This window comes from Amblyomma maculatum, chromosome 8 (assembly GCF_055883805.1).
Source record: "Amblyomma maculatum isolate TAMU_Amacu chromosome 8, ASM5588380v1, whole genome shotgun sequence".
Lineage (NCBI taxonomy): Eukaryota > Metazoa > Arthropoda > Arachnida > Ixodida > Ixodidae > Amblyomma > Amblyomma maculatum.
This window is the reverse complement of record NC_139351.1, coordinates 84138209-84154131: the sequence shown is the minus strand read 5'-3', so window position 1 is coordinate 84154131 and position 15923 is coordinate 84138209. Positions and strand designations below refer to the sequence as shown.

Below are 15923 nucleotides of genomic sequence, written 5' to 3'. Positions count from 1 at the left end.
TAGGGGGCCTACGCGCTGCCTCTCGCGATCTCCCGAACTACGAAGATTTCTTAATGACAGCTAAGAACTGTTAGGGGAGTGTTTCTTGAAGTAATATGTGTGAAAAATAAAAACAGTTTTCTATAACTGTACATACATGTGTTGCTAGAATTCTTTGCTCAATCTATCGAAGAGCTGAAACAGCTGATGAGCTGCTGTCAAATTTCTCATTAGGATGTAACGTAATCGTCGGCAAGTTTTTTACTGGTTGCCTGATGCTCCGATGATCCAATTTTTCTCCATGAGCCCTTTGATATGATTTTCCTCCTTTGACTGCACAGCCCGTGGAAAACGCATATGTTGGACCGGAATGCTGAGCCTCTTGTTTCCTCATTACTCATTTCGCTCAGGTGGTGCACCAGCTGAAAGCCACTTACGAAGATGGTGACTGTCAATCGGACTAGCTCCTATTATTAAGAGGAAAGCTTCAATGCCTCATGTGGTGTCCGGCGTCCAGCATCCTGTTGTTGTGCTTGTAGGAAGAAGTAAAAGAAAATGCATGGGTCTGCTACTGGCTCTGTAGCTGAGCCACCTCCGCTGTTGTTGTGGCTGTGGGAAGAATGAAAAGAAAAAAAATTTGGAGGACGCTTAAGCTTCGCCTTCAAGAGTGGAACGCGATAGCGTTATTGCACCTCGTCGAGAAAACTTACTAAACGCAAGGGTATTGGGGCATCCTCGCACCGGTACCTGCGCGGCCCGAAGGGGAGAAGCGAGTGAGCGAAGATAGTGATCTAAAGAAAGGAAAGACGCTTGATTTTACAACCCGTCAGGGTGCACGGCGAAACGTCAGGGGCGAGTGGCGCGCCACGTGTCGAGGCAGCGCCGCACATTGCGAGAAGGGGTTCTTCTGTGTTTGCCGCAAGATGGCTCTGCATGTGCGCAGAACGCAGAAGAAATGTAGCGGAAACGTACTTCGCTACTCGTGTAACTGCGACTTCTGTAAGTAACATGCTCATAATTACCGATATACACTGCAGTATAACGTTCTACGGCATGTTTCTAAGGCAACACCGCATTCACTAGAAGCGCTTTTGTACCGCTTTCAAGCATCGAACTCGTGGCTGAGTGGTAGCGTCTCCGTCTCACACTCCGGAGACCCTGGTTTGATTCTCGCCCAGCCCATCTTGGAACTTGCTTTTTATTTATAAAGTGCATGTTTATTTATGAAGTGCATGCCGGGATTTATCGCTCACTGGACGCCGACGACACCGGCTTTTCTGCGACACGAGCTCCTTAACGTTACCGCGTTAATACATGGGCCTGCTACTGGCTCTGTAGCTGAGCCACCTCCGCTGCCTCGTGCGGACAGAAGAAAGTAGAGAAAAAAGAAAAACTTGGAGAGAAAGACGAACGCCGCAACAGCCATCGTCCACCACCTAAGCGGTGGCGGGTACAATGACGGCCTACAACAGATAAAAATTTGGTGGCTCGCTAGCCGCCGCCGCAAGCGGCGTTGACCTACCGCCCCAGCCCCGTAGGGCCAGGAGCAGCTACCCTTTACCACCTCCTCCAGCATCCTGTCCCAGCCCTGCCGGGGCGGTGCAGTGGTCAGACTCCCGACTACTGTACCGGAGTATCCGGGATCGATCCCGACCACGGCGGCTGCGTTTCGATGGAGGCGAAACGAAGAGGCGTCCGTGTGCTGTGCGATGTCAGCGCACGTTAAATATACCCAGGCGGTCGAAAATACTCCGTAGCCCTCCACTACGGCGCCTCTTTATCTCTATCCACTTTGACTCCCGCCTTACTTTCTCCCTTACGGCGCGGGTCAGGTGTCCACAGAAACAAATGTGACAGATACTGCGCCTTTCCCCTCCTTTGAATCAATTATTATATTCTTAAGGTGGTTCGCAGGAAAATATAGCGCAGCATCTTTCGCACTTATTTTGTGGCCATTTCCGCGTCGTAACGGAATGCAGGAAGGTTGGAGAGAAGGTTTGAAAGAGAGGACAAGCTATAGTAGAGGGCTACGGAGTAAATTAGAGTCCCTGGTGATCTTTCACGTGCCCTGACATTGTACAGAACGCGGATGGCTCTCTTTCGCCTCCTTTAACGCATCTGCCGGCTACTCCATGTCAATGGAGGCGAACCGCAGCCTCGCAGACCTATTTCGGGGAACAACAAATAATCAATGAGGGAATAAACGAATGAAGCAATCAAACAAACAATCAATGAATCCAACAGCGTTGGGAGAGATTCCTGGAAAGGTCGTTATTAGCTTAGCTGTCACAGTATCACGCCTATATTTGCAGATTCCACACATTAAAGGCCATGGTGCAAGAGCTGGAAGAGGAGTTTGTTTCGGGGCATTGGAGCAGCTTTCTTCAAAAGAGAGACCAATGATTTCGGTCTGTCTTCGGGCTCCTTGTGCCGCCTTGCATATTTATGTAATGAATAATGGGTTTAAATTTATTCGTCTCAGCTTTCTTCCTACGTCTTCTTCTCGTCGGTAGTCTAGATTTGTTATCCAGCCTGACATTTTCTGGTTTACTTTGACGTCTTATGCTTGAAACTCTCGCAGACCTCCTACAAATGCTACCGCACGACCTGCCAGGCGGCAGCTGATTTCAGCGCCCACCGTTTCCTTGAAATGGATTCCATCTCGTTGAAATCCTTGCCAAGGCCTGCTCTACGTACTTTTTTTTGGTATCAGTTACCTCGAAACGCATTTCTCGACGTAATTCTCTAATTGTAGGGTTTCCCTTGGCCACTTCCATTTCAATCTCTGGGTTCCCTCCGTGCACCTCTGGCACTAAGCATGCTACAATCTGCACCCTTGGAGATACTGCCCCCAAATCTTCCCCTTCCTGTGCCAACCGCTCAATTACTCTCGCCCCGTCACCTTTCAAAACATCATTTAATGCTGCTTTTACAATTGCGCTCTACAGATTACTCTGAAAGTTCGTCTCTCGTTATCTGTACCACGTTATCTCCGAAAAACACCCCGAATCCAACTCTATAATCTTTCACCCTTTCCCTTATATTTGGGCTGCGCCTTTTCATGTTTGAGTCACCACCTATTAACACCAGCTGGCTACGCTTCCTCTCCCTCTGTACTTCCGAAACCTGCTCGCGGCCCGCGTTTTGGCACTGTTTATAAACCCCCTTACTAACTCCCTCTACGACACATTTCCAGGGATCCGCCTTTGTACTGTGAATGTTGCCCCAAGACAACCTTGTTTCTTTCTCTGCCTTTGTACTCTTTTTCGCGAGGTCCGCCACGTTTTTCACCATATCAGCGACTTGCCTCGAGAGCCTACCATTTTCCGCTCTTTCCAGCTCCAATGGCCTTCATATGGCAACTAAACGTGACACCAGTGAGGCATTCTCCGCATATACTCTTCCTAGGCGTTCGTACAGCACGCTAGATCTGTTTCTGAACTGGTTATCCACCTCTTCTACAAATTATCATCGCATGCCATCATAAACCACCCACACCGCGTATTCCGTGCACGTAACTTCTTTCTTTTTAACCATGTTAACGCATGAAACCTTTAGGCCCGAGTTTAGCAACTACGAAAGTAAAAACAATTTAAACACGTATCGTTAAATCAATTACGAGCGACCATTTCCAGTATTTTATCATCTAGGACACATAACTAACTGCTTAGTTTACAGGTAGCTATAGGGAACTGTAATAAAATAAAATCATCAACCCATCCCTATGGTGCTGTCCCGTCGCTTCGCTATCTTCAGCCCACCTGGTCCCGGTCAGCACGTGCTGTTCCAAGACAGCCCAAAACCTGCGCCCTCACGACACGAAAGCTAACTGCTAACTCAATGTTTAGACTCTTAGCTAATTTTGCCACTCTTAGATTGGGTATGGGATTGTTGCGTTTGACAAGTTCCTGTGGACTCCACTCATGATCCAAGAGAGGCTGGTTAATATTCTGTTTAGCTTATAATATTGTCCGTTGTAGAACTCATGTGAGCAATTGCTGGGGGCTCTAGTAATGAAATGTCGGCATCGAGTATCGTAACTGCCAAGCCTGACGAAGGGCGTAGAGAGGAGCCCCTGATTAGCTTCGACCACATTGCAACCTCTAACGTTTACAAAGAAACATGAGGGGACACTTAAGCTTCTACATTAAGGGTAACACGCATTAGCGGTTGGCAGACACGGATGTTTTTTTTTTTTTCACACTTTAATTTAAACTTTTTTTACCTTCTTTATTTTTAAATTTGCTTATTTAAGAAATTTTATATTTGTTTATATTTTTTATACGCCGATACTAATCAGCAGACATTGTCTCATCAGTGTGAGAAGTTTGACATCTTTGGACACATTTTTGATCTTTTCAAATATCTCAATCAATTTATTTATATAATTGGACATAATGTTCTTATTTAGCATCATCAAGCAGTGACCTTTCATTCTGAGCTTTTCGACAAGTTTGAAGCCACTTAGTCGATTTTTAAATTTTCGCATTCTTTTATTTCATCAGTTATTAAACGATTGCGATGAGATCACATATGTTCCTTTTTTAGACAAAAAGGATGGATTGCAAAAAAGAAAATGATAGAAAAATATGTTAGGATGTCTGGTCACTTGATGAAAATAACAATTTCGAGCTTGCAAAGCGACCGCAGAACGCGCTCGATAATTGAAGTAATATGACAGACGCGTTGCAAGACGTACTGCAGGAAGTTTTGCCGATAAAGGCATTTCATTAAATATTTACGTCATGAGGCCTACATGTATTTTACGGTTAACAGGTGGCTCTTATAATATTCTTTTTGTCCCCACACTGTACCTGCTGATAAATATTTTAAGCGTAGATGTCTCCTTTGCATGACTATTTTACCGCTACATGATGTGCATGTACATCCTCAGTACACTTGTAGATCATATCTCAAGACCGTACTAGATTAAGATAAGCAAGTGAAAATTTTCCATAGTCTAGGCTGCTGTAAACGCCGACTATAAATGAAGGAAATCCGGTGGCACACAAGTTGTCTCTGTACATAGCTGGATCTGGCTAGCACGCGAGTGCATGTAGAGGTTTTCTGTTACGCAATGGATTAACTGCGCTTTGATGATAACAAAAGTTCGGTTAAAAATACTAAAACACCAGCATGTCAAAACTCTTGTGGCTCTTAGCAAAATTTATTTCTTGGTTCTTCCACGTGTACCAGTCCGACTATTTCTTTTTGTTGTACATTCTGTTCTAGAAGGCTAGTAATAATCGAGACTTCTAAACACTCTCCGCCATCAGCCACTATCCATCTCAATAAGCTTTGTGAATTTTTTAATTTGGCTCTTTAATAACCCACATTCAGACACCTTGATGGACCCCACTTTCTAATTTTGTTTTTGGAAACACGCTAAGTACATCGAAGTAAATCAATGCCCACCTTGCGGTTCAGATGTCACAGAGCGCTATTTCTTTCCATCTAAAATGGGTCATCAGCTGGTCAAAAAAGGAGACTGCATATGAGGCCTGGAGAACTTTGTTACAGGTCCCACACGTGTTTTATCGCCTAATGCACAACCGAAGCAAAAATAGTGCGCTTTCTATAGCACTGTAATTTGTACTCGCTGTTGTTCTGCATCTACGTATGGTAACACGTATGTTAGGCGATGCTACGTCGTTATTGAGGCGGAAGCCATTTTTTAGATGATTAGTGGTGCCCGCAGTAACGTGTAAAATATGACAACTTCATTGTCGATCCAACAGTAGCCACATAAAAAGCCAACATTGTCTAAATTGGCGAAGTGTCTAAACATTCGGTAGTGAAAAGCCATTAACCAATCCAAAGAGGTTTTCAGGAGAGTTGAAACCTGGGTCAGTTGGTACATTGTATTTAAAAACAATGTTAGTTAAGCTGCCGCTTGTGCCTCGTCTTCGTCCTCATCCTTTGGCTGGTTTATTATTTTTAATAACAGAATGGTTGTAAATAAAAAAGAATTCGAGAATCCAATCCAGCAGTCGCAGAACAAACAAAGATTGGGTAAATTTACTGAAGTATCTTAGAATTGGATAATCAATAGCTAAAATTTTTAGAAACAAATAAAAATGAAATAAAAAGCAAAAGGCTTTCGCTTTACTAGAATTTTGTGCGTTTTGAGAAAGGTTTAACAACTGAAATAGTACTTTGTTCTTGTAAACAATTAGGCCTCATTTGACAAATCTAAGGCACTTCGGGCATATTGCCACTTATATTACATTGCAGTATTTCGATGCGCTTCATTTGCTCTGGCTTAGCCGGTAAATTGTGGCTTATGACGCCTAAACGCGCCTTGTATTGGGTTTCTTTCTGAACCAATAGGCATCCTAATGTCGACATTTATTCCAACTCGATCGATGGCTTTACCACCTTTATTGAGTGACTGCTCAATTATATTAAGACAATTCATAGTTTTTTAGGTTTTAAAACTTTTACATAATAAATCATTTCATGCTACTCATGCTACTCGGCCTACGCAAGAATCAAATCGTTAATTATAGAAATATGTTTATAATATATGCGTATTTAAGTAACAGACTCGGTTGCGCTATTTCTCCTACCATCCTGTGAAGCTATACTGGTTTTTGTGCCCGTTAGTTGCAATACAAGTAAAGGAATATATTAACTAGCATTAGCTAATCATTTTCGATTATAGTGTTTGCACTCTGTTATAGTCAGGAAGTTGTTATAATACATAAGCGGCTTTGATCCCACATTAGGAATTGAAACGTGCTTTGCTATAATCCTTAGCGCCATAGAAACCCTTAGCGCCTTCGGTATATATTATCGGCAAAAAACGGTCAGATTTTTATACCTAAGCATAAGGAAATTTGATGCGAATGAATTGCCCTAAAACGCTAAACAAATTGGAGGACACCTGAGCTCTGCCATTAAGAGAATGCGCGTTAGCTTTTCACACGCACGAATATGTTTTTTTTAATTTCTTTAATGGTTTATTTTCTCGTGCACTGATACCTACATCAAGAAACTTCGGAAATCCATTCTGGGCACTTAGAGAAGTTGACCGCCTTATTTATTTTTACTTTTCAGTTAATTACTGCACAAATTACACAGTTTAAGTTTCCTTCAGTAGCATCATCATGCAATGGCGTTTCATTCTGAGCACTTTGGCACAATTGAGACGCCCTTTTCCCTTTTTTTTTTCCTTTTCAATGAAGGAATCTCTTTTATTGGCTACTTTTTGATTGATACCTAAATTAAGTATACAAATTTCATTAACTCGTGTTAGCCTCTCACACACCAATCAGTCATAAATCACTAAAAAGGCAAATTGCTATCAGAAAACTTTTTTTTTTTTTTTACGAGGCTACCGATTTTTTACAGCGCATAATGCCGACTACTACTATTCCTCCTACTACGCTTGCGGTTTTTAGACTGAACAATGTGCGGAAACTATCCTTGGAAATGTACTTTTCGAAAAAAATCCTGAATTTCTGCTGGCATTCTTCGGCAATTTCACAACCATTTGCTACGTTTATGCACCTCTTACAGGAGCCTTAGCCTAGCCAAAGTAGATGTTTCAAATGTTTAAATGGCAACTTTGCGTTTCAACACTGGCTTTAAAGCTTACGCTCTACAATTAAGAAAAGTATCGTTTCAACTTATCGATATGAATAGACTAGCACGAACAATGTTTTGTTAACGAACTAAATGAATATGGTCCCGTAGGGCATGTAATGAGGCGTAGAATGGACGAATGGTCTCTTTTGTTATGGATCGAATTATGAATCACTATGGATCGAATAAAAAATTTGTAACTTATCTATGTTAGTTAACCTGTCGAGTACGAGAACGAGGTTAAACAGAAAGTGGGAGAAAAAACATTTACTCCTCGAACCTATTCCATGCCCTGGTCACAATATGAGTAAAATCTTTTAATGAAAAATATATGGCTCTCTAGTGTTGCGAGTGTGTGATGCATAAGGTAGGTCTAATATTTGTGTTTTACAAGGGCTTGAGAGACACGCGAGACAGCTGGAGTGGTCAGAGTGCATGAATGCCGTAATATCGCGTCATCTCTCAATTCTCCTTAGGAAAGATGTCGTTTATATCGAAATATTGAATCGCCGTTTACTCGTGTAAAACTCAACCAGGGGCTCGAACCCACTCGAACTTCGCGGCTATATGAAAAACAAACAAACGAAATAGCAGAGAAAAACAAAGAAAAAAAAACTTTTGTTCACTAAGTTCAGTTCAGTCGTTCAGTCGTGTCCGACTTTTCGTGACCCTATGGACCATATCACGCCACGCTTTCTGGTCTCTCACTATCTTCCTAACATCACATAACTTCATCTGCAGCGCCTCGAGGATGCCATCTAACCATCGCGTTCGCTGCCTACCCCTTCTCCGGTGATCCTCAACCTTTCCCAACATCAAATATTTCTCCAGCGACTCCTCTCTTCTCATCAGATGACCAAAGTAGCTTAGCTTTAACGTTAGAATTTGAACCTCCAATGAGCAGTCAGGGTTTATGGTCTATTTGATCTTCTGGCCGTCCAAGGAACTCTCAAGAATCTCCACCAGCACCACAATTCAAATGCGTCAATTCTTCGGCGGTCAGCCTTCTTCACAGTCCAACTCTCGCATCTATACTCACCCTCCCGCAATTTCCGGACTTCAAGGTCACCGTATGATCATGAAAAAACAAAGCGACCTAGAAAGAGGAGGTAAGCATTGTTCTGTTTTCAAGCGGAAAGCGCTCTCATTGCCGCCCATATTAAACTGGAGGTCCCTGTCTCCTTGTACTGTGGTAAGCAGCGCAGATACAGCACCTGTATAAATACTTTAGTGTGCTGCATTGGTGCAGCACGAAAGCCTACAAGAATCGGGCACCTGGCAACAGCGGGTGCTTCCCCGAACTATACTTCATCATATTTTATACTTTACCTGGACACAGGCACCACGTTATCGCTCACACTTTGTCTTGATAAAAGTAAGCGATCCTGCAGTAAATAAAAGAAAGGGTGATCTCCGTCCAGCCAATCATTACATGCAACCGAATTCCCGTTACGAAAAGGTCCAATTATACATGACTGCTTATCTTAAACTTGGCCTAACGTCCACAACCACTTACGCAAGGAGTGAATGTTTCCTGGAGATAAGTAAAACATTGATTATTATTTTTTTATTGATTAAGGTGAAATACTATTTTAATGCTGGAAATAATCGACTAGAAAGTAAGAAACGAGAAGAGTATGTCGCTGAAGGTTCCATCTCCACAACTTTCAGATTCCATGTGTAGTGCTTAACACAGACTCAGCGATATCAGTGTCTGTTGAATATAATGTTTTATTAGGTATTAGTTTTCAGTGCAACCTATATTTAAGAGTGTTCGCAGCGCCATACCCCTCCATAGCAGCGGACGTAGAATGCCCAGTTATACAGCAAGCATGACGAATGTGATGTAGCGATGAAGGTGGGGGTTGTATCATAATCATCATAAGCTACCAATGACAACAAAGCGGCCAGACTAAGACGAAGGTATGGTAATCGCCAAACAAATGTAGAGAACATCAGGTGCTTGTTATGAGATACGGAAGGGAACGAATAGGCACTGGCACAGAGGTGATGATAAATTGTCTTTTTTAATGTTGTTGAATATTGTGGAAAACAAAGCTATTGTAGAGGCAATTGTTTAGATATATGAATAAAAAACCAAGAGCATTTCGTCCGTAGGATCCGAACACAAGACTTACGAATTGCGCGTCCGGTATGCTCCGAGTCAGCTACGAACATGGCTGTTCAATCATTTACTTCATGATGGAATTTATGTTGTGCGCAACCTGTCCTAAGATTGTTATCCAGTCCTTCTCGAAGGAATAGATTACGCTACTTCAATACCAAGTTTAATATTGAGCAGGCGTCGCCGTAGATCACTAATAAAGAAGAACTGCCAATTACCAATTGCCAGCGTCGGGCTGGTGGTTTTTCGGTCAGAACGCCAACGCCCGCGGACGGCCGCCAACGACTGATTTCGGTTAGCAGAGCATTTAACACTGTTGCGTTAAAACCGCAGGATAGTTAGTCCGTAGAGCACTCAAATTAAAATGAGTAAGTTGTAGGTTTGAATCCTAGCAGCGTCATGTTCTTGTTCCTTCTTCTACTTTCTAAAAACTTATGTTGAGAACTAAATTACTTCCCCGTGTCTGAAGGGAATAATTATTTCCCATCATTACCATTGATTTTTCTATCTTGTTTTCGAATACTTGATCTTAACAATGTCTCTGGCCTCCAGGAAAAATCCGCCGTAAAGCCTTCTTCATTTTTATTTCTTCAGCATGTGGTTTGGATATTGGCGTAATATATGAGTTGCTATAACTTTACAGATTCGAACAATCTGAGTACAAGATTCTTTTATTTTGCTGCTTGAAAAAGGGTCTACTCATTTAAAACTTGAAGCGGAATAACTATGACATCCTTATTGTGTAAGCGCGGCTTCGTATTCTATGAAGCATGCACAGACATGCTGAAAACAAAGAGCATATAAAGATAACGCTAACCACAGTCCTGTCATTTGCAGCTGCAGGAAATTCATGACGCTATGAAACAGGCTATTCGGTGACACGAACAGCAGTTAGAGCGTTATAAAAGCTGCGGTTTATGCAGCGAATTAGCAGTTCATATTGTCGACATCCATTGCATCGTCATAAGATGAAGTCATCACATAGGCTATGCGTCACTCTCTCTGTTGCGTCTAGTCTCCTCCTCTCAGCGGTGTCACCTGTATCAGCTGAACAAAGCAGTAATCATGACACTCTTGTTTTCTTGTTAAGAAAGAAGAATCCACTTTTCTCAGCTCCGTTTTGTAAATTAACGTATGTGGTTTATTCAGCAGCCATCATGATTAGGCTCTCCCATCTTTTCTCGCATGTGGAAGCCCATGCTTTGGAGAGTTTTTTTTTTTTCCTTTGGAGTCTGTAATTTATATCAAGGGTGCAGTTAAACTTTATTATCTTGTTCAATATAAATGATATCTATTTTGGTTATTTCTCAAATGAGTGACGGCACTTGCTCACTGCCGAAACAAGCAGGGGATAAGTTTGTCAGAATAACAGTAGGAGTTTTGCAACTATTTAAAATAATTTTGTCTACTCTGGCAGATTTTAAATGTTTTGCGCTAACTGAAATCTTAAATTTAATAAATAATCTGTCGCTCACCGTGAAACTTAGAACCAGAGGACATATTAGAAGGGACAGTTATCGTAGATCCTTAATATCATGGGAGATTATTGCCAATTGAACTTTCTTGAGTACACTGCCTCGCGATACACGGCTTAACCACTTAAAATTTAAAGTTCGCAATCCTATCACCGCACAGTTTGATCTTGTCATTTCCTTGAGTATAAGAATACAGCGTTATTATTTTGCTTCTGAACAGCTTGCAATGCAGAGACTTTCCCCACCCCGGAGCGGGTAAGATTCTCCGCATGCTTTTTCATATTGTCATATTTTGCTCTACAATTTCTAACTTTCTATAATACTCGATTGTAAATCCGCCTAAAAGCTTTATAATTTCTGAGGTGATCCAGAGAAAGTTCATATTAGCAGTTTTAATAGTAAACAAATGTTTACTTCTCCAAGTTTGGTATAAAGAAAAAGGTAATAAAGAAGCTATCTTGGGTTTCATTTCATGCGATGCTTCGTACCTCGGTACGTGTCACTACCTGCTTTTATGGAGAACTCAAGTAACGTGGGACATCTGTTAAGGTGGCATACGGAGCGCAAAGGCCGCATTTGCGGTAGTCTGGAGGCTGAAACTGAGTTTAATAACATGAAGTATTTAGAGCGTGCCAGTAGTCTATCGAGGAAGACGAAGTTGAATGGCCTGTGTAGTGTGCGATGTCAGGGCCCGTTACAGAGCCCAAGGAAGCCAACAAATTTCCAGAGCACTCTACTGCGGCGTATCTCATAGCTAGATGATCCCATTTTTGAACGCTAAAGATCATATAGCATTTGAAAACTTAGTTGTTGTGCTTGAGCTGGCATTTATTTGCTATTGTTTCTTTGGCATATACAAGAATGTATACGTGCAAGATATAAAAAGATGCATTATGATTTACATGCATGCGCAAAAGTTTGATAGGCGATATAATGTTTCAGGGAAAAAAAGAAATGATCCTAATAAGGCGGTGTTCATAAATACAGCGCAAAAAATTTGCCTACCGTTAGCTTGTCAACTCAGATGAACACGGTGCTAATTTGTTGATATAACTGGTGCACACCACGCAAACGACAACAACAGGAGGAAAAAGAGCGCATTGGAAGTGGAAGTATGTGTAAGTCATACTCAAGAGTAATGTTTACAATTGTCCACTAACGTATTATCCTCACTAAGAGACCGAAACGGCACTATTAGCGCAGCTTTGTGATGACCACCAACAACGTTCACGTCATCGTCAAAGTAAACCCTATAAATAACAAGTTTTTAACTCTAAGATTATGCAAATAAACTCGCTCCAATACAACCGTGCGTTGAAAATATTTTCTCCCGGAGGCTATCTAAATGTGGCTACTGTGCAGGCGGGGCCGCGGCGATAGCGCGGCCCCGCAGTCCACAAGGAAGCGCCCGCGCTGGGGCGCGCTAGTCGGCACAAAATGGCCGCGCCCGGGAGCGGCTAAAAATATTGTCTCAAAATGATATCTTCTTGAAGATTTCACACATTTGTGAAGCTGAACAAATTGGTGCCTTGGAGAAGAAGCATTCACGAAAGCCACGATCACTAAAACCCGCAAGCCTTATGTCCAGTGGTAACGGGAGAAAAAGCAGGATTAATCTATGTTTAGCGCATAGTGGTTTAACCTCGAAAAGTGACTAAAGCTATAAGACATTTCTTTCGATAGCTTCAGATAAATTTCGCCGCCTCCAGTTCATTATACGACACTGAGATCGTAAAGTGCAAAATTAGCAGCGGGCGGGGTCAAGCTGGGACTGCTGTGTTGTCTTTGTGCTCTCTGGAGAAGGGACAAGTACCAGATGTGACCCGCCCTGCGCCAACCTGCCGCTTCATCTTTATCGCACGTGCTGCTCAGATGCGCAACAAGCTGCGACCTCTCAACGCTAAGAAATGCCGCCCAACAGAAACGCTCCATTATAAAGTCGGTGTTTGAGTCGCATCCCCAATGTGAAAACCGACAAGATTGCTACGATTTCTGCTTTTTGCCGCAAGCTTGAGAACTCTTTGACATCTAGATAATTTGGTACCTTAATTCATACGCACTTTGAGCATTTCAACGAAAATTGTAATATAAGAAGTATGTCAAACTATACGTATCACTTTCATGTTTGGTATTCCTTTTGGCTAGTGTACGATTTTATTTACGTTAGTTTATTTGTATCAAATGCATATGGGTGGTGTGATTTTGTTCCATTCAAATTACATCCCAAGCATCGGTGCTCGTTCTTTGTATACTGCGTACTGCATATTATAGACGAATGCTAGAGCACTTCCCTGATTCCTCTGATTTAGGCAAATAGGATATGTACTCCAGCTTTGGCGTCAATACGTGAATTTGAGTGTTAATGTCTTTAAAGGTTCTTGACAGGTGCTCGTGCAAATTACGCAATGATTGACTCTTTTCTAACAACAAACTATAAGCAACTGCAGGATAGAAGTAAATAACATATGACGACCGTGTATATAGTGTCTTAATCTTTTAGCGAAATATGCATTTCTGTTGATAAATGAAAAAGCGTGGTACACATTGCATGACGGTATGCCCATTGTGTCCAACCGCTGGTCAACGAAGGGGGCTATTGGAAGTGATAATATTTCTGGATAGTTCAAATACTGTATTTTCTGGTGTATAACTTGCACTCTTCTCAAAACCACAGTGTTTTTTTTTCGTAAAAAAACAACAACACAAAAGCGTCTCACCGGTGTATACGGCGCATCAGTTCGCACAGTAGAAAATTCATTGATGATCATCCTGTGACAATGTATGACGAAAGTTCATGCTTGCGACTGCTGCCGTAAGCATGTACTTATGAGCGCCGGAATATTTAGACTACTTCGGTCTCTTATTGTGCGCTAACAACGTGCAGGCACCTTTTAGGGCGCCCACCAGGAGTGGCCGCCGCGGCCCGCATTTATCCCAGACATAAGTCGCACAGGTGAAGATGACGCCGAAACGAAATTTTCGAAAACAAAATAAAGCTACTTTTATCTCGTAAAATACGATACCTAATGTTTGTAGAATTTCTCAACTAAATTACTTTGTAATACAGGCAAAGCCTACGCAGCTCTTCATGTAAATGCAACTTTACATTTATTTTTATAGCTCTTAATATATAACAGGTCCTTTAAAACTATTCATCTGGAGAAAATTACCCTTTTTTTGTTTTTGCACCAGGGCCGTTAATTCCACACTTGCCCATCATCTATGGTGAATGTAGAATTTAAAAGACACAAATGTAAATCTACACGCACTAAGAGGCCTCACGCTTACTTGCTTTTTTGCTTGTTCAATTTTTCATAGTTTGCACCTTTAGTCAGAATTAATGAAACGGATCTCTTTTGAGAACAAAGATATAGTGTGCTTTTATAGCAATTAGAAACGGTGGCCCGAGCAAATAAATCAATTGATGTGTTTGTGAAATTAAAGGTTCCACTCTCCTTCAAAGGAGCGGCGCATAGGTTAATCACGTCCGTATTTCTATACTTAAACCCTTGCTAGATTAATTGTAGTGTCAATGTAAGTGATAAACAAGGAATATTACGAGTCTGCGAACGGTCCGTGAGAAAAGTCATGTAAAAAATACGCTTGTAATGAAGAAAGGTAAATCAATAACAGAAAAGAATTGACCTCATCCGGATGGTCTTTGTCAATTTAAAACAGAAAAATACCCCAGCCTATCTATGTCTCTAATTCAGTTTGATGAAAAGAAGTTCCCGCGTTCTTATGCTGACCGCTTACTATAGCCAAGAAGCGTGCAATGCAGATTCGAGACCACTAACGGACGTTTCGGACTACATATGGTAAAATATGTGTCGACTCTATTTAATGTCATGCAGTCGAAACAAAGAATGTTTGAAAAAAAAAAACACTAAAAATAAGCGCTGCGTTACTTTAATATAATGTAGATCCCTAGGGGACATGTCCGAAAAAGTGAACATGCCTGTTGTTTTTCGGCAATGCCTTTCCTGAATTTATATTTTGCATTGTACGCAGCAAAGAAGGACATTTTCAGCAGTGTTTGCAGTTATAGACCACCGTCTTACAACGTATGACTTCTGAAACATATGAACTGACACCCCGCACTTGTCTCACGTTTCTCCTGCAGACTGACAGCGTGAGCCTCGGCGATTGTGAAGAGTACTGGGTGAGTAGAAATTTTAGAGCGCGCAAGCGTGAAGATTAGTATTAGGCTTTTTGCCTTGCCTTTATGCACTAGAAGATAGCAAGAATTCCGGCTTCTTGGTTTCTTTGTACATCGAATAGTACTGAAATGTTTCAAATGAAAACAAAACGCACAAATAAACAAATTGAGGGAAAGCACCGACTAAGAAGTCATTGATAGGACGAAATTTCCTAGTTGACAAAGAAACAAGAGTGTAATAGCGAACCGCTGCACAATATGAACTAAAACCAGCAGATAAAAAAGAATAAAAATGCGCCCGTAATCTGCAATATGTTTACACACTATTATATATTAATTATTGATAGTTAAATAAAGAATCACAACATAAAGTGCTACGTTCAATTTCTGTTGGGCTCACCTAATCACACATTATTCGAAATGTTTCCTATCAATTTGAATCTCTTTATGATCTCCAATGGCAATGCAATTTTGACCAGGATTTTATTTTTTTTTAACCTGGTTTGAACAGCAGGAATAAAGGATAACCGTTGCGTGAACTGCTTAGACATGCTGATGTATGATTTGAATGTTTTAACGATCTTTCTTAAGTCACTTT

The 15923-nt window shown here is 41.5% G+C and overlaps 1 protein-coding gene across 1 annotated transcript in view; it reads left to right on the top strand.

Annotated features, from left to right (window-relative positions):
- Nucleotides 1-15923, top strand: part of LOC146181670 (uncharacterized) — a 32861-nt gene that overhangs the window by 1805 nt on the left and 15133 nt on the right. Inside the window, exon 2 of the mRNA XM_084575826.1 lies at nt 15290-15328. Coding sequence (XP_084431952.1) covers nt 15290-15328 — 39 coding nt within the window. The remainder of the gene's footprint in view (nt 1-15289; nt 15329-15923) is intronic.